Source organism: Pseudophryne corroboree, chromosome 4, assembly GCF_028390025.1.
Source record: "Pseudophryne corroboree isolate aPseCor3 chromosome 4, aPseCor3.hap2, whole genome shotgun sequence".
NCBI lineage: Eukaryota > Metazoa > Chordata > Amphibia > Anura > Myobatrachidae > Pseudophryne > Pseudophryne corroboree.
Genome location: NC_086447.1, coordinates 594,382,029 through 594,409,088, shown reverse-complemented (window position 1 = coordinate 594,409,088; position 27,060 = coordinate 594,382,029). Strand labels below are relative to the sequence as shown.

General features: G+C 43.4%; 1 protein-coding gene across 1 annotated transcript in view; it reads left to right on the top strand.

The window, feature by feature from the left end:
- Positions 1 to 3,034: 3,034 nt before the first annotated feature.
- LOC134910964 (protein FAM200A-like) overlaps positions 3,035 to 27,060 on the top strand; it is a 47,573-nt gene continuing 23,547 nt past the window's right edge. The window contains exon 1 of the mRNA XM_063919355.1: positions 3,035 to 3,209. Coding sequence (XP_063775425.1) covers positions 3,035 to 3,209 — 175 coding nt within the window. The remainder of the gene's footprint in view (positions 3,210 to 27,060) is intronic.

Genomic DNA, 27,060 nt, shown 5'->3' with positions numbered 1-27,060 from the left:
GCACCACTGCAATGGACTGGACTTATACACCACCACTGTGACTGGACTGATGCAGCACAACACACCACCACTGGACTGATGCAGCACAACACAGCACCACTGGACTGGAGTTATACAGCAGCACTGGACATATGGCAGAAGAGGACACAACCACTGTTACTGGACTGATGCAGCACAAGACACCACCACTGGGCTGATGCAGCACAAGACAGCACTGGAGTGACACAGATAAGACAGAGCTGGTCGCCACACCACTTTCCCGCACAGACAGACACTGAGTTGAGAGACATGTTGTCTCGCTACACTCTCCAGGACAGGAGTGAAAATGGCGGTGACGCGTGGCTCTTTATATGGAATCCAAAACCTGTGAGAATCCGACAGTGTGATGATGACCTTTTGCCTCGTTCTAGTTTCTGAGTCTGGCGGGAAATCCCGAGCCGGACTTGGATCCAGGCTCGGGATGTGAAGTTCGGTAGGGTTCGGCTCTCAGAGAACCAAACACGCTCATCTCTAGTTCCAACATAGTCTGGAAAAGCCTTTAATGTCTTTTTCTACTGTGATACTTGTTATGAAAATGTGCTAATATATAAATAATTTCTTTTTTATATTTGCAAGGTAGAACTTTATTGCATATATATATATATATATATCCATTGTAGAAGAGCTGCACTGACATGTCGTTAATAATCACAGTTGCTGGGGTGCAAAATCCAGGAACAGGTCCTATCAGAACAAAGTTCCACGATACATGTGCACAAATAAGGATGCACTCACCAGACTTCTCCAGGGTGAAATTGATAGATTTTAATCCAGACAGCACATACTCACAAACAGAAGGTCAACGTTTCGGTTCACAGCAGAGCCTTTGTCAAGACCAGATTACCAGGTTGCCATCTCCCTGGTGCACATACATATATATATATATATATAGGGAAAGAATTGAGGCGGCACTCAGAGGCTTGAAACAGCATTCATGTATTTGTGCAAATGGTGCAAATCATATCGACGTTTCGGGGACCTATTCCCCTTCTTCAGGATAACACAAGTGGCAAACATGGGTGTTTAAATAAACAACACAAACACTTACCCTCTGTCCCCATCCAATCTACAGCTGCAGCGTGTCCGTCCGGCCGCCCTCTCATGACTTCCGCCCGGCTGCTCGTGTCTCAGCGGAACCGGAAATGATGTTACGAATGTAAGGCGCGTTACCATGGTTACCTCTCGGGGCTTTACACACTGCCCGAGTGTCATACCACGGCCGCTTCACTTCCACTGCCTCTCACCAATCGCACGATCCCGCGAGATCTCGAGTCCTGGCAAGGAAGACAAATAGCGTTACCATGGAACCGCTGTCAACTGTACACAATATAAACAAACAAATGATGAAAAAATAAAAAAAAAGTGACATGTTAAGATGACATTTTACCGTCAATATTGTGACAAAACATCTAATTAAAAAATACTAGTGCAAACTCTATTGGGCATAAGTATAAAAACATCTAAAAGTATAAAGCAGAGCAAAATGCACATCTGGATCTCCATGTCATAAAAAGCAGAGAACCTGTTAGACAGAATATTAAAACAGGCACTGTCTATGTGGCAGCTGGAATTTCATAATGCTGCTTAGTATTAAGAAAATGAACTATGAAAGACATACACACAGAGCCCCAAGAGCTGACTTGTCTTACACATGGGGTCGGCTAACTGAGGCCCAATCACTTTCACAAAAAAATTTTTTTACAAGAAATTAATTAATCCCAAATTGTCATTAAGCCCCCCAGGTTTTAAAGTGTTAAGCCTATGGATCCACATGGACTCAAGCTGTAGTAATTTGTGTCCTCGATCACCCCCCCGTATTGATTCGGGGACGTGGTCGATAATGCGGTGTTTAAACGTGGCCATTGAATGTCTGAATGTAACAAAATGCTTGGCAACGGGCTGTTCCCCACTGCCCGATGCCAACGCATTCCTAATGGCAAGTCTGTGCTGTGCCATTCTGATTTTAAATTGGCATTCTGTTTTGCCAACATAATACCGCCCGCATGGGCAAATGATGGCGTAGATGACGAACTTGGTACTACATGTAAGGGGCCATTTAATTTTATACAACTTTCCTGAAAACGGATGAGCTATGGTGGTACCTATTGACATGTGGGAACAGGTAGTGCAACCAGTGCACTTAAAGCAACCATTACGTCTGGTAAGGAAGTGTGTGGGATTAGCTCTCAATTTTGCCATGTCAGTTTTTACTAATATATCCCTGATGCTTCTTCCTTTTTTATAACTGGGCATGATGCGTTTGTCGTGTAGCATCTTTAATTCCGGATCTGATGTTACAATGGGCCACAGCTGATTTAATTGACGTTGCCTTTCCCTACTTGTCACATCATATTCACACACCCAAGGGATAATTTTAGTCATATCTTTGGTGTGTTTGGGTTTCTTTGAGGCTTCCCTCTGAGAAGCCTCTGCCTTTAAGCGGGCCGATCGTATTAGCGCCAGGGGATAACCTCTAGACAGGAATCTGTCTTCCATATCTTTAAGCTGATCCATCTTGGTGGAATCGCTATTATTGGCCCTACACACCCTCAGGAACTGGGAGTAGGGAAGACCCCTGACAGTAGATCGGGGATGGAAGCTATCAAATCGCAAGATCGTGTTGCGATCGGTTGGCTTTCTGTAAAGACATGTCAGGATTTTATTCTCCTGGATTTTAATAAAAATGTCCAGAAAGCAAATTTCGACTGGGCTACTGGTCATGGTGAGTTTGGCCGAGTTGTCAGACTGGTTGTGTGAATCAATCAATGAACCTAGATCCTGTATGTCACCCCGCCAAAAGATCAGCACGTCATCTATGTATCTATAATACACAAACAATCTGTCGGCAATGTTTGTGTATTATAGATACAGAAAGCCAACCGATCGCAACACGATCTTGCGATTTGATAGCTTCCATCCCCGATCTACTGTCAGGGGTCTTCCCTACTCCCAGTTCCTGAGGGTGTGTAGGGCCAATAATAGCGATTCCACCAAGATGGATCAGCTTAAAGATATGGAAGACAGATTCCTGTCTAGAGGTTATCCCCTGGCGCTAATACGATCGGCCCGCTTAAAGGCAGAGGCTTCTCAGAGGGAAGCCTCAAAGAAACCCAAACACACCAAAGATATGACTAAAATTATCCCTTGGGTGTGTGAATATGATGTGACAAGTAGGGAAAGGCAACGTCAATTAAATCAGCTGTGGCCCATTGTAACATCAGATCCGGAATTAAAGATGCTACACGACAAACGCATCATGCCCAGTTATAAAAAAGGAAGAAGCATCAGGGATATATTAGTAAAAACTGACATGGCAAAATTGAGAGCTAATCCCACACACTTCCTTACCAGACGTAATGGTTGCTTTAAGTGCACTGGTTGCACTACCTGTTCCCACATGTCAATAGGTACCACCATAGCTCATCCGTTTTCAGGAAAGTTGTATAAAATTAAATGGCCCCTTACATGTAGTACCAAGTTCGTCATCTACGCCATCATTTGCCCATGCGGGCGGTATTATGTTGGCAAAACAGAATGCCAATTTAAAATCAGAATGGCACAGCACAGACTTGCCATTAGGAATGCGTTGGCATCGGGCAGTGGGGAACAGCCCGTTGCCAAGCATTTTGTTACATTCAGACATTCAATGGCCACGTTTAAACACCGCATTATCGACCACGTCCCCGAATCAATACGGGGGGGTGATCGAGGACGCAAATTACTACAGCTTGAGTCCATGTGGATCCATAGGCTTAACACTTTAAAACCTGGGGGGCTTAATGACAATTTGGGATTAATTAATTTCTTGTAAAAAAATTTTTTTGTGAAAGTGATTGGGCCTCAGTTAGCCGACCCCATGTGTAAGACAAGTCAGCTCTTGGGGCTCTGTGTGTATGTCTTTCATAGTTCATTTTCTTAATACTAAGCAGCATTATGAAATTCCAGCTGCCACATAAACAGTGCCTGTTTTAATATTCTGTCTAACAGGTTCTCTGCTTTTTATGACATGGAGATCCAGATGTGCATTTTGCTCTGCTTTATACTTTTAGATGTTTTTATACTTATGCCCAATAGAGTTTGCACTAGTATTTTTTAATTAGATGTTTTGTCACAATATTGACGGTAAAATGTCATCTTAACATGTCACTTTTTTTTTTTTTTTCATCATTTGTTTGTTTATATTGTGTACAGTTGACAGCGGTTCCATGGTAACGCTATTTGTCTTCCTTGCCAGGACTCGAGATCTCGCGGGATCGTGCGATTGGTGAGAGGCAGTGGAAGTGAAGCGGCCGTGGTATGACACTCGGGCAGTGTGTAAAGCCCCGAGAGGTAACCATGGTAACGCGCCTTACATTCGTAACATCATTTCCGGTTCCGCTGAGACACGAGCAGTCGGGCGGAAGTCATGAGAGGGCGGCCGGACGGACACGCTGCAGCTGTAGATTGGATGGGGACAGAGGGTAAGTGTTTGTGTTGTTTATTTAAACATCCATGTTTGCCACTTGTGTTATCCTGAAGAAGGGGAATAGGTCCCCGAAACGTCGATATGATTTGCACCATTTGCACAAATACATGAATGCTGTTTCAAGCCTCTGAGTGCCGCCTCAATTCTTTCCCTGCATGCCACCGGTTCCCGGTCGGGGAGGGCACCAGAGCAAGACTAGTCCAGCATTGGACTATATGGAGTGCCGGAGCAGTCGTTCATTCTATATATATATATATATATATATATATATATATATGCAGCGTGGAGCTCGGCACTCTCCGCATACACAATTTTACTTGTTCCGTTGCCCTCCATATTAGGTGGGTATAGCAGCTCCCCAATGATACAAACACATGAACGGCGGCACTCGGAAATAATGACACTGGACAGGAAGCTTTGGCTACAAGTTTCCTGTCCAGTGTCATTATTTCCGAGTGCCGCCATTCACGTGTTTGTATATATATATATATATATATATATATATATGTAGCAAAAGTAGAAAATCCACTTGTACCAGCACACCTGAAGTAGCAGAAAAAGTTCCTTTTATTGTTAATCCATTATTGTCTTGAAAGTAAAGTGCATCGTGCAATTGTGCAATTCAATGGATAGGAAGTCAATAAACAAAAGAATGTTGGTTCCAATGCATGTTACCAGTCAGCAGCTCCACCAACAGCTGTTTCGGTGCCACAGCACCTTCATCAGGGTCCAGGAGCCATGCAAATGTCATAGAAGCCATCCATGCATATTCACAACAAATCCACTACATCTTATATACCCACAACCACACACAATAATTGCAAACACCTGTGTTACCTGCTCCAATCTGTGCCTCATTAAACACCATCCAATAGGATCATAGCTTTACTTAAATCTCCATGGTAACATGTCCTTTCACTAAATGTCTCCACCCAGCACATTGTCAGTTCCCACCACACTTCCGTGTGCCACATAAAACATGTTCCCCGGCAGCAACACTGCGGTGTGATCACGATCGCGTTACCGGAAGTGAAGCGCCTCTGGCTCAGGCGCCACAGAAAGTGACGCGCCTCTGACTTAGGCGTCATGTGTAGTGTTACCAAGGTAACAGGGCTCTCTGGGCGTCGTCAGGGCGGTCTGTGTACTATACAGACGTGACGCACCGTCTATCCGTACATCCGTCTGAAAACAGTAAAAAAGTCATTACTCATGTAATAACCGTACCATGTTAATAAAGTAAGGACCTATAACAATTTGAATATAAAACTACTGAGGCACTGATTGGTACAGGTAACCAGAAGAACAGAATTGTCACAAGAGGTACCTTAAGGTGTAAAAATGTCATACTATATCTAAACAAATTTTTAAGTAAGTTGTCATATGATTTACATGCCTGGAAGGACTAAACTATCAGGTATCCATCAGTTCATTCCACACACAATACTGTCTCTTTGAGATGTTTTAAAGAAAGGAAGTAAATAACAATTCTTCATTCAGTCCATTAGGGGCCATAGACCCTAGATTATATATCCATTTGGATTCTTTTTGTAACAATGTACGATTCCTATCTCCTCCTCTTCTAGAAGGGGGAACTTGTTCAATTGGCATAACTTTCAGATCGTTTATGCCATGTTTGGCTACCGAGAAGTGGCGTGCTACTGGCGGTGTGCTGGTGTCAATCTTTATCAATGCTTTTTTGATGGAGCTGAGATGTAAAACCGATTTGGCAGTTCTGTATTTACCTTATGTCCTGATTTTAGTGTGCTTAATCTGGTTAGTTTTATAAGTGCTAGATATATGGTGGTAGTATTCCGTCCAATACAGCATATATTTCCTTGCATGTATTTTGGTATATTACATTGACTCTCTTCTGCCACCATCTATATATTTATATATTCATTAATATATTTCTATCTGATTCATTTAGTTAACTATGGTGCACTATCTTATATTGCACCATAATTTTTACTATATATCATATTTCCAGATCTTTATGGCTATGCACTCGCTAATATGTTCATGATTAAACACAGGCCACCTCAGCATATAGTGGTAGATAGATTTAGTTTATTCTATGTATTAGCGTTTGCTATATATGTGATATGTTTACTACTACTATATATACTTTGGTGTTGTGCCTTGCAGATGACATTGTCACAACTGAGGGTCTGAGCTGACAGGAGGAAGCCTCAGTTGTTGGGGCTGAGATGAACTTAAACTTGGGAGGTTTAATCAGACCCCTGGACATGTAAGTATAGTGTAGAAGGATTACCCGAAGGTGTGACCATGACAACCAGGATTAAAAGTCAATAAAAGTTTATTAACAAAACTCCGTATATACACAGCAGTGAGAAATGAGTAAAATATGCAGTGGTTAAATGCAACAGTTCCTGGATCGCCATAAGCTTGGCTGGAGCCACAGGGTACTGGTAGGATAAGGTACAGATCTTAAAGTCTCAGTGATGGATTGTCCTAACCAGTCCCGTCTGTAGTAGTGAGAGTAGCCGAGGAACACGTCAGCAGATGTAATACTTAGAGCTGATAACACTGTAGCTGAGAAGACTGCTGTGGATGCTGGATGGAACCAGCCAGGTGATGGAAACACGGAGTGGATACTGGATGGAACCAGCCAGGTGGTAGAAACACGGAGTGGATGCTGGGTAGAACCAGCCAGATGGTAGGATGAAGCTAGGGAGCGTGGATACAGGAAAGATGATATGTGGATACCGGAGGTTTGTGGATACTGCTAGGATGTAGGTATCCGTTGGAACAACACCGGCACTTTAAGAAAGCTGGATACTACTGGAAGCTGACCGCTGGAAGCAGGTGGATCTGTAGCTGGAAGCTGGAGTAGTCACAGAGGACTGCAGAGTCAGGCTGCACCGCAGGGTGGTAGGCAGGTGCGGGTCTCTTTAGTGAAGGGTGGAGACAGGAGCTGGAAACCTGGAGAAACAACCACAGGAGAGAGACTGGAAACAAGGTTTGACAACCAAAGCACTGACGATTTCCTGGTTCAGGCACAGGATATTTATACCTGCAGCAAGGCAGGCATTGGCTGAACAATTATGCAGATTCCAGTAGAGCAGCGGATTGGAAGAAACTGAGGCATGTGACTGAAACCAACATGGCTGCGCCCATGCTAGCACCTGGAGGGAAAGATAGTTTGAGAAACCATGTGGAGATTCAGCAGTAATGGCGGCGAAGGCCGCGAAGGGCAGGAGACGCCACACTGGCAACTTGCATACTGGAACCACATGGATGACAGCGGAGGCCGTGGCAGGCATGAGGCGTTACTCTGATGAGTCTATATACTGGAAACACAGGAACGGCGGCGGAGGCCGCAGAGGGCTGGAGACGCCATTCTGAGATTTAACATGGAACCGCTGTAACAGCATCTTAGAGTGACAGGAGGGAGATGTAGCGTGTGGACATCAGCTACACAGGTGAGATCTGGCCCATGTTTTGATATCGAGTTTCGCATTGGTATTGCTTCCGTATTTTGGGGTTACTATGGTGATGGGTGCACTTGTGACTCATGTTCTATGACGTCACTTACAACGCGCCGTCGGCCGGGTCCGCAGTCCCATTTCCGGGGGATGGCGTCCACATGGTGAAGGTGTTTATAAGGTGAGTTTTACATTCATGTTTGTTTTCAGCCTGATGAAAGTGCGTACATTAAAGCACTGAAACGTTGCTATGTAAAGCTGCTTACAAGAGTCTTTATTGAGTTCGGGAGTGCCGCACCTACGATCCTTGTGTATTCATTACTGTGAAGGCACCCGTTACTACGTGTGGTTGGAGAGAGCCGGACACCTTCAATGTTTATATATAGGGGTGATGTATGCTATTTGAACATTATTCCCTTGTCAAGGCTCCCCACATTGTTGCACCATCATCTTGTGGACTATTTTTCTATTTTTAAATTTTTTTATTAATATTTATATTTATGAGCACGGCACTTATACAGCACTAGCACTTTATTCCAGCGTTTGGTTGCACAGTTGTATATTCATATGGAAGCAGAAACAGAGACGATTTTTTAATTCATGACATATGAGTGCATAACATTATATGTGGTTGGTGGATGCGTGTGTGCCAGGGACGTGCAATCAGGGGAGGCAGGGGAGGCAGTGCCTCCCCTGTCATTAATGAGTAAAATAATACAAAGAAGATACTTATGACACATAAGTATCTTCTTTATTCTTTTACTTATCATTAAAGTGTGCATAATTCGTTTGGGAGGCACCGATCATGGTGCCTCCCGTAGTGATTGGGAAAAGATATGGGAGTGGGGGGCAGGCGCGGGTGGGGCCTAGCAATGGGCAGGAAAAGCCCATTAAAATTGCATGGGATAGCGGCACCTTTAGAGGTGCCGCTTTCATACAGGGACGTGCTTTCAACCTATGAAAGCACGCCGCTGTGAGTGAGGCCACAGTGATTGGCCAGCGGATCCGTCACTGGATCCGCTGTCAATCACTATGTGGGCGGCAAAGGTGCGGGCGGCGGGCCGGGTGGCGAAGGTGCTGGCGGCGGAGATGTGGGCGGCGGTAGCGGCGGAGGGACGCGGCATTCAGGAGCATTGTGCAGAGTTTGGCTGCGGAAGCGGTACCCATTTCAAAAATGGCGCCTCAGCGTAATTTTTTAAATTCAAGATGGCCGCCGCGAGCCAATCATGGCTCGCTGCGTTATCGCCCCGCCCCCTCCCGCGCGAGGCAGCGGCTGTCAGTCCGACAACGGAGGAGGAGCTGTGAAGAGCTCCTGAAGACCGAAGACGCCGTGGAAGTCCTGGATGGGCGGCGGCTATGCAAAAGAGCTTAGCAGCCGCCGCCCTCCAGGTGAAGATGCTGGAAGTCCTGGGAAGGCGGCGGCCATGCAGGTGAAGACGCCGGAAGCCCTGGGAAGGCGGCAGCCATGCAAAAGAGCTTAAAGGCCGCCGCCCCCAGGTGAAGACCCTGTTTAATAAATGTTTTTTAAAGAACGTGTAGCGTTTTTTTTTAAATATATTTTCGTTACAGGTGGACTACAGGTGCCAGCGGGCCCTTTATGCCCGGGCATGCTGGCACTTGTGGTTCTCCAAGTGCCAGCATGCTGGGGCAGGCTTGCTGGAACCTGTAGGTCACCTGTAAAGAACAATATTACTATTCTTTGCAGGTGGACTACAGGTGCCAGTGGGCCCTTTATGTCCGGGCATGCTGGCACTTGTGGTTCTCCAAGTGCCAGCATGCTGGGGCAGGCTTGATGGGACCTGTAAGCCACCTGTAAAGAACAGTATTAGCATACAATGAACCCCGCTCCCACCGCCACCAGGGGTGCGGGGCATAGCACTGGGCTATCAGCCCAGTGCTGGTTGTTACTCGGGAGGGGGGACCTCATTTTGATTTTTTGGGGGCCCCACTTTACGAGGAATTCCAGCCCTGGGCTGACTGGTTTGGGGGTTGTTTAACGGCATGGCAGGGGGACCCCACACTGAGTGTCTCCCCTGCTATGGCATTACCCCCCCTGGCTGGTTCTGCCTGCTGCTGGTTTTAACGGTGTGGGGGGGACTGCGCTTTTTTTTTTTTTACTGCAGTGCCTCCCCAGCCAATGACCTCACCGCACATCACTGGTTTGTGCCTTAAATTGACAGTATATTTTTCTTTAGCTGACATCACAGTTGGAATATGACGTCTCATGAGGAGCTTACCGATACAGATAGTGGTTATACACATACTAGTTATCCTATAGGAGATTTATTCAGTTATTCAGAGTCAGATGCTGACAATATTCTGTATAATGAAACTCTCCTAGAACAAATCAAGGACGTACCTAAGGATGATTTATATCTGGACCTACTGAGAAAGAAAGGAAATTGATTTCCATTACCACTGTATCTCACTCAGTGAATATTACAGAGCGAAGAAAATTCCTTGTGGTCTAAGAGTACATAATAGCCCCACAATAGGACGTAATGACCCTGCATTCTGTAAGAGTGCCGCACCTACGATCCTTGTGCATTCATTACTGTGAAGGCACCCGTTACTACATGTGGTTGGAGAGAGCCGGACACCTTGGATGTTTATATATATATATATATATATATATATGGTGTGTAGTAGCAGAGGCTAAGGCGCTTTGGTATGGTTCGTGATACTCAACAACGGAAAATGTATATATACCTATTTGTCAATTTAAAACACTCCTCATAAATTGTGTGAGTGGCAGCTTGTAAAGAGATATGTTTGATGTACACATATAATAAAATGCAGGAAATGGAGAATACAAGCACTTAACGAGTGTATAAATAATATACTAGGTGAAAGCAGGTACAGGAGATAGTAAATATGGCCCGGATCACTTATCTGGTTTAAGAAGGCATTGATCAGGCAGCCATCATTTGAAGCTTAGCACATTCAAAATAGAAAACAGCAAAACATATTACCATTCGCAGCAATGTCATATATCACTGTCTGAAATAGCAAGGCAACCATAGGAAACCAGCCTATACCCAATTAGAATCAATTATCAGCCTCAGCAGTGAAAAGTTTAAAATACATAAATTTTATAAAATTACATAAGAATGGCTGAAAAACACACGTACAAGATTAAAAAGTATATAAAGCTTATCTGTCCATAAAGGAGACGCGTTTCGTCCATTTTCTCTTTTGCATGTACTAAGCTTCAAATGATGGCTGTCTGATCAATGCCTTCTTAAACCAGATAAGTGATCCGGGCCGTATTTACTATCTCCTGTACCTGCTTTCACCTTGTATATTATTTATACACTTGTTGGGCGCTTGTATTCTCCATTTCCTGCATATATATATATATATATATATATACACTCTTATGATTGAATTACTGTAGGTCAGGAACATATAATTAAAATGTATCCAAAATTATCTTTTTTTATAATAAAAAATACTTAACATTTGAAAAATAGCATTTAAAAATGAAAAAATTTGGAGCATTGCAACTATCAACATTGGCCGATTGGAACATCGTGACATCATGATTTTGATTTCCCCATTGGCTGCTCATTTGAGGTACACATTGGGGGACTGTGGGGTGGAGGTGGTTAATTTACATTTCCCGGATGGCTGTTCCTCGGTGCAGCCGCCAGGTAGGGGGTCCAGTTGTGCTGACTGATCAACAGTGATCAGCAGCACGACAGACACTGGGGAAAGTGCAGGGATAGAGAGTGTCCAAGAAGTCCCTCAGGTCACCATACCTAATACCATCTTTTGAAGGTATTAGTTTTTGTAGCCTATAGGCTACATATAGCAGAAATTACAGAGAGATGGAGCAATAGGATGCCTACCTGGCAAAAACCATCTCCAAATGTGTGGTAAGTAGACCACACATGCGCAGTCGCACCAACGAGTCCCAAGGAAGAAGGGATGTGATTGTATTAGCCAACATATCACTTCTAACTCAACCCTGGAAAAGAGTCCTTTAGGATCCCCTGTCCCTTTGGGAGATTTTAAATATATTCCCCGAATCTATAATTTCATACTGCCACAATAAGCATTAATATAAAATTGTATTTATTTGATAAATATGGCCCTACTAGTAATACAGGATTACAACTACACAATTAAAATATATCCATTTCCATACACATTTATAATAATTAATAATTCAGTTGAAGTGGTCTGTGATTGCGGCTCCAGCTTATTAGTAACAAGTAAGCCAAGGAAGAGGAGGTTGTATACATGGGTGAACTCTCAGATCTTACTTTACTTTCTTTTTATGAAAAAACGGCTTCTACGCCATCTGAGGTATGCGATAAAAAGGACCAAGAAAATCTGATAAATATCTGTAATTTTTGAATGATTCATATGAAAATATTGCATTTCTACTGTTTTTCAATTACGAGACAGGTTTTGTAATTTTCACCCCTAGTTATGGCCCTGAAAACCTTTCAGAATGCGGACTCTGATGTTTACCTACCACCCAAGATTTTGATGGATTCAAATGGGAATAGTAATGACAAATATTCCTAGGAAATTCATTTTGTCAAATCTTGTCTTTATGACAATTCCGATATCAGTTTAATTGATATAGTTTAACTAATTAAGGCATAAAAGGCTGCACAATGATCCCACTGAAGTGTATTATGTTGCCACCATCATAAAATAGGTGTGTTGTGTTCACAGACATCATTCAGTCATGATCATCAGGATTAGTGGAAAGTACATCTGAATAACATAACAGAGCTGCTGATGTTTTATTTGGAGGGGTGACTCACTTTTCCTGAATTTGCTTTTCTCTGTTTGGTGTTAATCTTTTAAAATGGCAGGTGAAAATAGTCAGTTTGCTACCTTCACGAATACCGTGTCCACGATCTGGACAGTCGTCTACTGTTATTTAATAGAATCTCTGCCCCATTTTTCAGAGTTATTTAAATAACACAAATAAGTTATAAGAACATTTTGACATTTCAATGACATTTTTTAGTGACAGACAGTGACTGGTAATTTACAGTAATCAGTTACATTTGTGCATGACTGTCTCCTCACTACATACTGTATGTTCTATTTCACTGCACTCTTTTAAGTAAACCTATTCTTAGGATGAAAGATGTACTGTTTTTTTTCACCATTAACATAATATTAAATGACTTGGAAGTGAGCAGAGAAAGTGGACACATTAAACAACGGGACTTGTGCATATTTAACAGCTAATTTAATTGGGTTTCAGTGAGATTTACTCACAGCTTATGAGCAATTGAAACCACTGCTGCATTTGCACTAGAAGTAAACTAATCTGCTGCTGTTTGTATAGCAAGGGAAGGGATGACTACATTTTAGTTTATGTTACTGTGAAATTGTGATGCTCAATATGTGATTTTGCAAATTACAGCGCTGACACGTACTGGAATACCTGAAATACCCAACATACTGGGTATTTGTTGGTGTGCACAGAGGTTTGTAAGAGAGTTCATATTGGGGTCATTTCGAGTTGATCGTTCGCTAGCTAGTTTTAGCAGCCATACAAACGCTATGCCACCGCCCACTGGGAGTGTATTTTAGCTTAGCAGAAGTGCGAACGGTTGTATCACAGAGCGGCTACAAAAAATTTTTGTGTAGTTTCAGAGTAGCTCAAAACCTACTCAGCGCTTGCGATCACTTCAAACTATTCAGTTCCGGATTTGACATCACAAACCCGCCCAGCCACACCTGCGTTTTTCCTGGCATGCCTGCGCTTTTCCGCACACTCCCTGAAAACGGTCAGTTGCCACCCAGAAATGCCCACTTCATGTCAATTACTCTGCGGCAAGCAGTGCGGCTGAAATGCATCGCTAGACCCTGTGCAAAACGACATCATTCGTTGTGCCCGTACTTCGGGAGTGCGCATTGCGCCACATATGCATGCGCAGAACTGCCGATTTTCAGCCTGATCGCTGCGCTGCGAACAAATTCAGCTAGCGATCAACTCGGAATGATCCCATTGGCTGAATACAGATTGCAGACATGAATAAAAATTGGCAATATTATATAAGACTTGGTCAATATTGACTGCTAGTGGTTATAGACATGACAAAGTTGTTTGGGTCTTGAAGTTTATTCACTAAACGCTGTACAATATATTCTTCTTTTAGTGTGTGCTGCAGGATTGCGGATTGTTTTCATTTGTAAAGTGCATTCGACTATGCTTGACCTGCAGTAGCTATAGAAGTAATGCTAATACATAGTAAATACTGTAAATAACTAAATAATTGTTCCAAAAAATAAAGATTTCAGAAATAGTTAATGAAGTGCGGAAATCGATAATAGTCGATTTCCGCACTTCTGCGCATGCTGTCGAGGACTCAGGTTGCGATTGCAGTCTAAGTGCCATCAGGGTGCTACAACGAATTGTCGCAGCGTTACAGGTTTGCAGTCCGAACAATGGAGGCATGTCCATACCATTTGTGGGATGGGCCACGGCGGCTGTGTGACATAACATGCAGCCACTAGTGCTCAAAACATGTGAAGGCAGGGGGCTACCCTAAAGATGTGTTGCTTCGCTGTTTAGAGAACTGATCGCATTTTAGTGGGTGGGGGCGGACCGGCATGCTAATGGAAGGAGTTGTAGTTTTTCGCAAAACTACAACTCATGCTGTATTAGGTTCTATGGGGGTAATTCTGAGTTGATCGCAGCAGGAATTTTGTTAGCAGTTGGGCAAAACCATGGGGGTCATTCCGAGTTGTTCGCTCGCAAGCGGATTTTAGCAGATTTGCTCATGCTAAGCCGCCGCCTACTGGGAGTGAATCTTAGCATCTTAAAATTGTGAACGATGTATTCGCAATATTGCGATTACACACCTCGTAGCAGTTTCTGAGTAGCTCCAGACTTACTCGGCATCTGCGATCATTTCACTGCTTGTCGTTCCTAGTTTGACGTCACAAACACACCCAGCGTTCGCCCAGACACTCCCCCGTTTCTCCGGCCACTCCTGCGTTTTTTCCGGAAACGGTAGCGTTTTTTCCCACACGCCCATAAAACGGCCTGTTTCCGCCCAGTAACACCCATTTCCTGTCAATCACATTACGATCGCCAGAACGATGAAAAAGCCGTGAGTAAAAATCCTAACTGCATAGCAAATTTACTTGGCGCAGTCGCAGTGCGGACATTGCGCATGCGCATTAAGCGGAAAATCGCTGCGATGCGAAGATTTTTACTGAGCGAACAACTCGGAATGACCCCCCATGTGCACTGCAGGAAGGGCAGATATAACATGTGCAGAGAGAGTTAGATTTGGGTGTGGTGAGTTCAATCTGCAATCTAAATTGCAGTGTAAAAATAAAGCAGCCAGTATTTACCCTGCACAGAAACAAAATAACCCACCCAAATCTAACTCTCTCTGCAAATGTTATATCTGCCCCCCTCCCCCCCCCCCTCTGCAGTGCACATGGATTTGCCCAACTGCTAAAAAGTTTCCTGCTGCGATCAACTTGGAATTACCCCCTGTGTTGGGCAGTTTGATTGTGCAGCGTGTAGAGAAAAAGGAAAGCTAATGCTATTTTCTGGAACTTCAGTCTTCTAATAGAAAAACAAGGTATAATTTATGAGAAAACTGAACAAATTAATCACTGATATTGATATTGGAATGTGACCACCCAAAAACTGCAAAAATAGGCAGGGGTGATGCTAGCCTTCCTGTTATTTGAGGCAAAGACTTAGAAAGGCACCGGCCACCCATCCCCATCCTAGTGGATAGTAGTATCCCTCTACTACCTATATGACACCATATAATAGAGACAGTGTTAGTGACTGCCATATGCTACAGACAGAATTAAAGTCCTAATTACATCCCTCAATCTCATTAAAACAAAACCTAATTCTCATAAACTCCCTGAAATTATTAACCCCAAACACCCCTTATTCTTAATATTACCAATATTATAGAAAACTATACCCTACCAGTCTTAATAGACAATGTCTTTCAAATGGAATTGTCTCACTAATAAGATTAGGTCCATCTTGGACAAGTTAAGTGCACTGATGTTCTCGGAATGCAGCCTGAACAGACTAAGGGGGTAATTCAGACCTGATCGCTGCTGTGCGTTTTCGCACAGCGGGCAATCAGGTAGTAACTGCGCATACGTATGCACTGCAATGTGCACACATGTCGTACAGCAACAAAGGGCATCGCCGGTCATGGTATGGTATGGCAGTGTAATAGTACACTCCAGCAGATGCCCTGGAGTCACTGCATAGCCTAGTACTTAATGTGGAGTAGTTTATTGAGCAGTAACTGCTGACTGTATATGGGTAGTGGTGCAGGATACAAGCATAGTACATGTTGTGGATTGCAGTATTTGCAAGATCTCACCGAGCTTAGTGGATATCGTCCGTATCTTACTATGCTGCTCTATAACAATGACACACAGAGCCGGCCCTAGCCAATTTGATGCCCTAGGCAAAATTTTGTCTGGTGCCCCCTAGCTCCTCCGCTAGTTCTGCATCTGTACCTGCAACGCTCAGGTAGTGGGGCCCACCGGGGGGTTACCCTGTGGGCCAGTTCAACTCTGCACAATGCCACACAGTAATGACCATAATACATATAATTCCACACAGTAAAGGAACCTTACACATATGCCCCACATTAGTAATGCCCATAATACACATAATGCCACACAGTAATGCACCTTACACATATGCCCCACATTAGTAATGCCCATAATACACATATACTGCCACACTTGCTGGTTATACAAAAAGATCAGTATCAAACATGTAGAAACTGTCCATTCTCTTCACTATTCAGTGTGTTTGCTGGTGTCTGTTACTCCCGTTAACTGCATGCACTTTACTTTATACTGTGGGAGCTAAATGCTCTGCCCTCCAGTCTGGTGTGTCCAAAAGTCACGCTGCACTGATGTTTCATATAGAAATAGCACAACGCAACTTACTGACCACGTTACAGTGCTAGATGGCAGGGCAATTTTACGGTATGGACTGACTAGGAAATAAAGTGTGGGGAGAACACTGCCCATGTTATGTCCCTGCAGACACCTGGGGTTTGCACAGGGACAAGGGACACACACAGGATGGCAGGGTCCCCCTCCCCCATGTGCACAAGCAGTATAGGTGATGTCAGGTTTCTGTGAAGCAGTCTTCCAAAATACACATGTGTTATCATAAGAAGCCATCCAGTAATAACCTTATATAGTCAGTAAAAATGTCACAGGTCCAGGAATTGCATTTACTGGGCTTCTGCTGTCTGTCTGAGGTCTCACAAGTCAGGGGCATTCAAGCATGTCGGAGGAAGTTTAAGGCACAGTGTGCATTTTTTTGACAAATGTAAACAGCAGTGTATACAAGTACTGATTGAATACATTTGGAAAGTAACAGTTAGTTTGCGGACTGTCCCTCTCAGCATGAGATGCTGCAGGGACATGCTTGGATGCCCCTAGACATGCTTGAATGCCCTAGGCAAATGCCTAGCCTGCCTATAGCTAAGGCCGGCTCTGATGACACAGATTGATCCTCCTCACATGGTGGTGTTAGACCCCGATGGACAAGCAGGTCCTCTATCAATGGTGTGGCTGCCATTTTGGGGAAGCCCTTGCTGGATGCCACCATTTTGGGTGGACCTTTTTTTCCACATATCTCCTGCAGACCCCTGGTTAAATTATACCAGGAGGATCAAGGGACTACACATTATATCAGAGACGTTGCAACTTATCGCCCAGCCGCAGAGAAAAATTTGGGTATGGGCATCATATCATGGGCTTTATCTGGGATCAATTTTGTCAAATGGGGGGAGGTGGGGCGCCAATTTTCTCTGGGGCACAGGGCACCAAAAAGTTTAGTTACAGCTCTGTTTGCAGACTTCATATGTGCCCAAACACCCTAAAAATATGCATACACTCAGATTCCACTACCATGTCATACAGCCATCAAGGGCAGCATTATCAGTAACCACAATGTATTCAAAGATGAAATTATTCTTTACCCCAGTTCAAGTTTCTGGATGAACTGGGCACAGTTTGGGACAAACTCTGATGGGGCTGTTCCTTTGGTATCCGGACTCCAGGTCGACAACAAAAAGGTCGACGCCAAATGCTCGACACACCTTATGTCGACATGTACAAAAGCTCGACATGGACAAAAGGTTGACAGGAACAAGGTTGACATGGAAAAAGGTCGACATGAGTTTTTCACGATTTTTTTCTTTTTTGGAACCTTTTCATACTTAACAATCCACGTGGACTACGATTGGAACGGTAATCCGTGCTGAGCGAAGCGGTAGCGGAGCGAAGGCACCATGCCCGAAGCATGGCGAGCGAAGCGACGTGGTGCACTAATTGGGGTTCCCGGTCACTCTACAAAGAAAACGACACATTTTTTTTAAAAAAACTCATGTCAACCTTTTTCTATGTCGACCTTGTTCCTGTCGACCTTTTGTCCATGTCGACCTTTTGTCCACGTCGACCTAAGGTGTGTCGACCAATTGGCGTCAACCTAAGGTTTATCGACCTTTTTGTTGTCGACCCGGAGTCCCAGCCCCGTTCCTTTTTAGTCCTGATTTGGTTTTTATAAATGAAGGGACAATGGTATAACTCTGGCAGGCAACACTAAGGGGGTAATTCAGACCTGATCGCTGCTGTGTGTTTTCGCACAGCGGGTGATCAGATCTGAACTGCACATGTGTATGCACTGCAATGCGCAGGCACGACGGGTCGCATAACCGGTCATCGGTGCCTAGCGACGGGATGGTGTGAAAAAAACGATCGCACTGGCGATCGCAAGGTGATTGACAAGAAGTGACCGTTTGTGGGTGGCAACTGTCCGTTTTACAGGAGTGTCCGGAAAAAAGCAGGAGGGACCAGGCATTTTCAGGGAGGGTGTCTGACATCAGCTCCTGCCCCAATCAGCAGCAAACAATTGCAGCGTATAAGTCCTGGGTTGAGCAGAGGCTGCACAATGTTTGTGCAGCTCTGCTACAAAAGCGATCGCACACCTGCACAGCACTTTACCCCTCCCCCTGTAGGGGGCAACTATCTGATCGCAGGGCTGCAAAAAACGCACCCTAGTAGTGATCAGGTCTGAATTACCGCCCAAGTGTGTGTGTGTGTGTGTGTGTGTGTGTGTGTGTGTGTGTGTGTGTGTGTGTGTGTTTGAGGGAGGGGTGGAGGGTGCTGAGAGAGAGGGTGAAGAGTGCCAGCATCTTTAGTTCTGTGTAAATGACTGCACACTACCTTTCTAGTGCTAAAGGCATAATAATACAGGCAACCTAAGTGCCATCCAGTGTGCATGTGCCCACCAAACTTTATGACATAACTGTTTCAGACAACTCCAAGTTACATACGGAAGGGCTGACCTAATGACCCCATAAAAAAACATAAGTTGTGTGTATTTTTATTGAGCCATTCTGCAAGTCTTCCTTCTGGAAATGCCCCTAGAATAATGAGACTGAGGGCCATGTTCATAGATTTATGTTGATGGCACAGCCGCTGCATCTTTGTATGCAGCAACTGTGCTAAAATATTGAGAAACAGCAGGAGGAATCTTGAGTAAATAAAAATGCTCACTGCAAGTTCTGTGGCTTCTTCCAAATGGCTTCTTCCTAAGTCACAGCATTGGATCCTCTGTGTGAACATCACACATCTGATTAACAATCAGGTTGTTCCAGATGTCCATTAAAATCACGCTGCCAGACCAGTCAAACTGTGTCCGATGATGCAGCCACTAGCTTTGCAAGCATAGAAAATGGGCCTGACAAGGTATCATACCCAAACACCAGCTTCATATCTTCTCTAATTCAAAATTTTCATTAGTTTCTACTCAGAACTCCTCACCCCCATTTGCAAACTACTCCTGGGCTGATTAAGGCAAATCTCTAAAAGTTCAGAAATCCAGAATTGGCAAAATTGTCCATCTCTAAATGCCATAAACCACTTCTTTTCCCCCTGAGTCATTACAAAATAAAAATGCCTCATCTAATGGATAAATTCAGTCACTCATTGCACTATGGCTCTGTTGACATGCTGATGTGTTTTGGAAACTAATTGACATTGTACCGTACAATAAAAAAAGTGCTTGAGACAATATGCTAATGCTTCAACATCTTTTCACTACTAGTCTGGCATGGTCACATCAGATGATGTGACCAGTCGGAAGCACCCACTGGGCAGCTGAAGCAAGATAATCTTCAAGCAGCCGCCAATCTTAGGGGGACTTCAAAGCCCCTCTGCATCCTTGTTGCCTTCCCCAGTGCCTACCGTAAAGCCTATCACTGAAAATAAGGCAGCCTGGTGGCAGCCGGCGGCTATAGCGAGGAGCCAATCGATATAAAAATGTTACTGTAAAAACACTGTTTTATATCTATATAACAGTATGGCTGAAGTTTACAAGAGAGCTTCTTAAGCTAATTAAATCATTAAAAAAATTATAATTTCTATGTGTTTTTTTTTGGAATATATATTAGCTTAAGTGGTAAGCTAGACAAATTTATGAATCTATGGATTTAAACTACAATTCTCTATAATTTGTACTGATTTTTTTTTACGTTGTTTTATGTTTTTTTGTATCAATAATGGTATATTTGGTAAATTTAAAATATAATGATGTAGTTAAATGTAAGTAGTTTGTTTTGTATAGAGTTGCATTTAACACTTTAGTCATTTTGATTGACATACAGCTTCATATGACAAACTTGTGCTGTAGGCGAAATACTGCTCATACAAACTGTAACAGAGGGTGAATAGCTCTTTTGCTGGCAAAAATGGGTGCTTCTCCCTATGCATGAAAGGGTTACTGTTGGTGTAGGCTACCCATGCCTATTATCAATTATCTAAGGATAGTGATAAGTAGATGAAAATCATTATAAAATATGGACCAAATTCTGTTCAATTTAACATTTATTTTTTTATGAAGAAAAAAAGAAATCCAAAATGTAAGTTTCAGTTCCATTGTTAATGCAAAAACCAGCTCATACAGTACATGAGCATATCTGCAAAGACTGGCCCGGCAATGTGGTATGTTAATCCTTACCACTTTGGGTCAGAATTGTTGAGATACTTGTGCTGTCGTGAATTTTCTTATGATCTGATTGACCATAGGGAATGCGTTTAATTTGCCAGCTGTCGGATCCCAGCGCAAGAATTCTGACAGCTGGCAATGCCGGCAGCTGGAATACCAGCGCAACAGGACTATTCCCACTCGTTGGTGTCCACAACATCCATAGAGTGGGAATAGAACCTTTGGCAAATGCAGCGAGTCACCGAGCCTGCAGTGTGGTGAGCGCAGCATGGTGAGCGTAGCGAGCCAGCAAGGGGACTCTTTGCACTCGCCGCGCTGTTGGCATACTGGCGGCCAGGAGGCCGCTGTTGGTATGCTGAAGGCCAGCATCCCATATTGTACCTGACCACAGGTTATTTAAGCCTCCTTCAAAAAAACTAAATGCATATGGATGAGCAAAAGCTAAAGAAAGAGTACAATGTGTACGCTGGTCCTTGTCAGATTCATGAAATACAGAATGTAAAAATATTCTTGAAATTGATTAAACAAATAGAGGTTAAAAAAAGTAATAATAATGGCTAGTCCCAGATTTACTGTTTCCCCTCTATGAGCAAGTTCACATTGAGAGACAATATAAACATCCCATACTTTTTGCTAATTTTTTTGTTAAAATATTCTAATAAACTGAATACGGATTGGGAATTAACCTAATAGGTAACACAAGAATGTTTTGAAAGGCAGAGAAAGAAAGTAGGTTTGCAGCTTGAAGGAAGGAAGTCCATTTCATCTCAGGTGTAATTAGAGACTGTTTTCTAAAAGGAGAAGTGGTCCTCAGTTCATTGTTATTCAGAAGACTGAAGACACTTGGCTGAAAAGTTTGGCTATAATGACCAATGTTTGTCTGCATTTAAAAGTCATTGCATTGGGCTTCTGATATTGAAATTCCTGTGAGGCAGACATCCCCTAACTTTGCATGTCCTGTCCAACTGTATAAACCTGAAATAAGTTTTCAGAAAATTGCTACAGATCTAGACCAAAGGTTCTCAAACTCTGTCCTGAGGTCATGTTTTCCAAGTCTCCTCAATTGCAAGTGAAATAATTAGCTCCGCCTGTGGATCTTTTAAAATGTGTCAATGAGTAATGACTACACCTGTGTACCTGCTGGGAGACCTGGAAAACATGGACCAAGTTTTAGAACCACTGACCTAGATCAGTGTGTGGTGAACATTTGAGAAGAACCAGCAAAAATATAACTAAATTTGATTTTCATTGCTCCACTTTGTATTATCCGAAACTTTGCAGATGTTTATACAACAACAAATGAATGATTGCCACTTGCACCATTATGTTATTTAATGTAAAAACTCTCACATCCACCATAATGGAAAATATATGTGCCCATTAAGAGTATGCATGCCGGGTGCATTTTAACCAACCTGGATTTGCCTTGTTAATGATTGCCGATTTAAAAATACGAGCATGCTCGTCTGAAGCCTGCATCTCCGGCAACTCAGACCCTATTACATTTACCCCAGAGGGTGTGTTGCACTGTGTATTACTAGGAGTACTGTGTTTTTTGTGTGTTCAGGCACAGTTTAAGGTGCTATTAAAGTGAACTTGCACCTTGTTTTCCCTAGAAAATCTATCACTGCAGTTAACTATATGATATTGTTTATTGTTTGTCCAGAAAATAGTACACACATTCAGAGATGGACTAGGGCTCTATATCAGCCCTGCCATGTTATGCGCATGCACGACAACCCATCCTTCTGTATGCTGGATGGCCAAGCAGAGTGCTGGAAGGTGGAGCTGCTCAGCCAGCCCTGGTCTATGTGTGCCAAGTAGCTGAGTAGAGCACCGGGAGGCTGCACTGCTCGGCCAGCCCCAGTGTCTCTGTGTGGCTGCACAATTAGCTGTGGCATTTCCCAGAAGTACCAGATGGTCAGTCTGACCCTGCACTCAATGCTCTGCTGTGTTCCAGTTATATAAAAAAAAACAGCAAAACAACATATTTTTTTCCTGTTGTTGTCTAAAACAAACAAACCTGCAGTCTTTGTTAATTAAATTTAAACATGATATAATTTATTACCAGCACACCAGACCATCAGTAACCAGCCTTCTCCCATCCCTTACCAACCCTCCCCATCCCTCGCACCTACTCTGACATCTTTCTCCCATGCATCTGGAGAGGAAGTCATGGCCCTCATTCTTTTCTGTCCCCTCACCACCTGACCCTATCCCCTCCCGCCTCCTCCGCTACCTCTCTCCTTCTGCTTGTTCCCATCTTTCCCACCTTCTCAATCTATCCCTCTCATCAGGCACTGTCCCCTCTGCCTTCAAGCATGCACTCATCTCTCCTATTCTTAAAAAACCTACCCTTGATCCAAACACTCTCTCCAACTACCGACCCATCTCTCTCCTCCCTTTTGCCTCCAAACTCCTTGAGCATATTGTCTACAACTGCCTTACTTCCTTTCTTTGCTCACACTCATTGCTTGACCCATTCCAGTCTGGCTTCCGTCCTCTCCACTCCACTGAAACTGCCCTTACAAAAGTATGCAATGACCTCCATGCTGCTAAATCTAAGGGACACTACTCTATACTTATTCTACTTGATCTCTCTGCTGCTTTTGACACTGTGGACCATCCTCTCCAACTGCAAATTCTTCACTCCATTGGTCTGTGTGACACTGCCCTCTCTTGGCTGTCCTCCTACCTTTCTGACTGTTCTTTCTCTGTCTCCTCTCATGACTCCACCTCCCCCTCACTTCCACCAACTGTAGGGGTACCCCAAGGTTCTATCCTTGGTCCTCTTCTCTTCTCTCTCTATACATCCTCACTAGGTAAGCTCATTAGTTCTTTTGGTTTCCAATATCATCTCTATGCTGATGACACCCAAATCTATCTTTCCTCTCCAGACCTCTTCCCTGCTCTCCTCACTCGTATCCTCAACTGTCTCTCTGCTACCTCTTCCTGGATGTCCCAGCGCTTTCTTAAACTTAACATGTCTAAGACCGAGCTGATCATCTTCCCTCCCTCCCGCATAACCTCGCCTCCTACAATCTCATTATCTATTGATGGCACTACTATCTCCTCTAGCCCCCAAGTGCGCTGTCTTGGAGTAATCCTTGACTCCTCCCTCTCCTTCAAACCACACATTCAGCACCTCTCACAAACATGCCATTTTTGTCTAAAAAATATTTCCAGGATCAGACCCTTTCTGACCCAGGATGCTACTAAGACTCTTATCCACTCATTGGTCATCTCCAGACTGGACTACTGTAATCTCCTCCTGACTGGAATTCCTGACAAATACCTCTCTCCACTCCAATCTATCCTCAATGCTGCTGCCCAGCTCATCTTCCTCACCAAACGCACTACGTCCACCTCTCCTCTCTTACTAGACCTTCACTGGCTCCCCTTCCCTTTCAGAATCCATTTCAAGCTTCTCACACTCGCTTACAAAGCCCTCACCCACTCCTCTCCCATCTACATCTCTGACCTTATCTCATTTTACACTCCCACCCGTCCTCTTCGCTCTGCTAATGCACACCGACTCTCCTGCCTACGGATTACTTCCTCCCACTCCTACCTCCAAGATTTTTCACGTGTTGCACCACTTCTCTGGAATTCCCTACCTCTCCCCCTCAGACTCTCCACCTCTCTACAAAACTTCAAACGGGCTCTCAAGACCCACTTCTTCACCAAACCCAGCCAAATCTCATCCTAACCCTCTGTTCTACGCTCTCTATGTACCCCATCTGTGTCACCCCTGTCTGTCTACCCCTCCCCTTTAGAATGTAAGCTCTCACGAGCAGGGCCCTCTTCCCTAATGTGCTTATCCTTTCTTACTTTAATAATTTTCAACTGCACCAAATCCAGCAGTCTTCTGCCACCTGATACTTATTCCAGTGTCATCTGCTGATGTAACTATGTTTATTTACCCTGTACTTGTCCTATACTGTCATCAACTGTAAGTTGCTGTTTTCCTGTTTGATTATTTGTTTAGGTACTCTGTAATTGGGTGCTGCAGAACCCTTGTGGCACCATATAAATAAAGGATAATAATAATAGTGCGCACATATTCCGCAGCACTTTACAGAGAATATTTGGCTATTCACATCAGTTCCTGCCCCAGTGGAGCATACAATCTATTTCCCCTACTACATTTACACGCATACATATGGAATCTACAGTAGGTTAATTTTATTGGGAGCCAGTTAACCTACCAGTATATTTTTGGATTGTGGGAGGAAACTGGAGCACCTGGAGAAACCTATTCAAGCATGGGAAGAATATACAAACCCCACACAGTTAGGGCCATGGTGGGAATCAAACCCATGACCTAGGTGCTGTGAGGTTGTATTGCTAACCATTACACCGTAATTATGTATTTTTTTAGTGAGTGTTCAGACAAGTGAAGCAGACTATGTTTTTGTTTTGTGTGATGTGGTGTCTCTATCACCTACAGCCCAAAACAATTCTCAAGTGTATATAATTTTTTGTCTGGTGTTAAAAATAAAATCAGTAGATAAAAGAGCAGGAGTAGCAACCCAGTACTGGTGCTGCAACTGCTACCAGGAAAATATTACCCTTTTCCATGAGACCCATTGGTGATGAGGATGATGCAACTCAGCACACTAGTGTGAAACAAAATTATTATTACATCTGGTCAGGCCTAAAAGATTTGCCAAAAAAGTACTGACACCTCTATCGTAGCTCAATCTGATATAGTAACCATCAATAGATTGGTGGTGAAATATTTTAATGACAATGTACAAATTAGCATGACAGGCAGTCTCCTTGAATATTGGGAGGAAAAAGGGCAATTTGGAGCCTCTTGTAAAAATTTGCTTTGCTTTACATAAGTTGCCCACCCTCCAGTGTGAACTCAGAAAGAATGTTTAGCACAGCTGGGAACCTTGTGAGTGATCGGCTTAGGAGGCTGTGTCCTAAAAATAAGGAAAAGCTGAAGTTCATAAAAATGAGCTACAATATTCCATGAATAACAATAATGTGTGGTGATGATAATAATGATAATATTAAAACTGATGATGGTGAGGATGAAGATGAGAATGGCCTCTTCCAAATGTAGAGATGATTAATAACAACACTGTTAACTGCCTTAATGCCATTGGTAGCTTTTTTTGTGGGGGCACAAAGAAACCAAACACTTCAGCTACAAAAGTAACAGTCCCTGTTGCTGAAGTGCTTGATTTGTTAAACAATGCATGTCTTTTTAAATTTACGACATTAGGGTTGCACCATTTTTCTTTTAGTTATGATATTTTTCGGGGGTATTGTAGACTTTCTTTTTTTTTGCCTAGACAAACATTTTTTGTTTCTTATTGCTCTATTACATTACAATTTTTCAACACATTTTAACCAGAAATAATGTGGTGCCTCAAAAAAAAAAATTCTTAACAGAATAATGGAGCATATTTAATATTATTCAGTAATACACACAATAGAAATCATTCACAACAGTCAACAGAAATGCTTGCAAGCCTGTAGATCATGGATAAACCAAAAACTCTCTTCTTGTGGACTAGATTTAGAAGAGAAAATATGGTATTATACTTTATACTTAGACTTCCTGGTGCAACTCACAAATGTACCACAGGAGTGTGTTACCCAATTAGGAAGGATGGGGAGGCCAGCAGGTCAGTCTCCTAATAATTGTTATTGTAAGACAGTCTGATTTGGAGACTGCAGCTCTGCAGTGCAACTACTAATTTTCTTGGCTTCTCTTTCAACCCTTGTTGGGAATACTTGGCTATTAACATTGTATTATTTTATGGCCTTTTCACAATTAACCCCTTCAATGGTGTGCCCAGAAATCTGACACTGACAGCGATTTCAAGATTTCCGGGCATACTGACAGCGCTGGCAACCCCAGAAGATTTCCAGGCATACTACTGACTGATTCCATGGCACCAGGAAATCAGCATTCTCCATTATGGAATTTAGCCCGCCTCCGGACTCCTATTGGCCAGGGGGTGGGCTTAGCTGTAAAAAGGCTTATGCTGATTCCCGAGTGATTACCTCGCCCTGTCCCCCCCGTGCACCCATCCACCTCCCGCCCCCGCTCCCACTTCAATTTAAAAACACCACCCCAGGGTGTG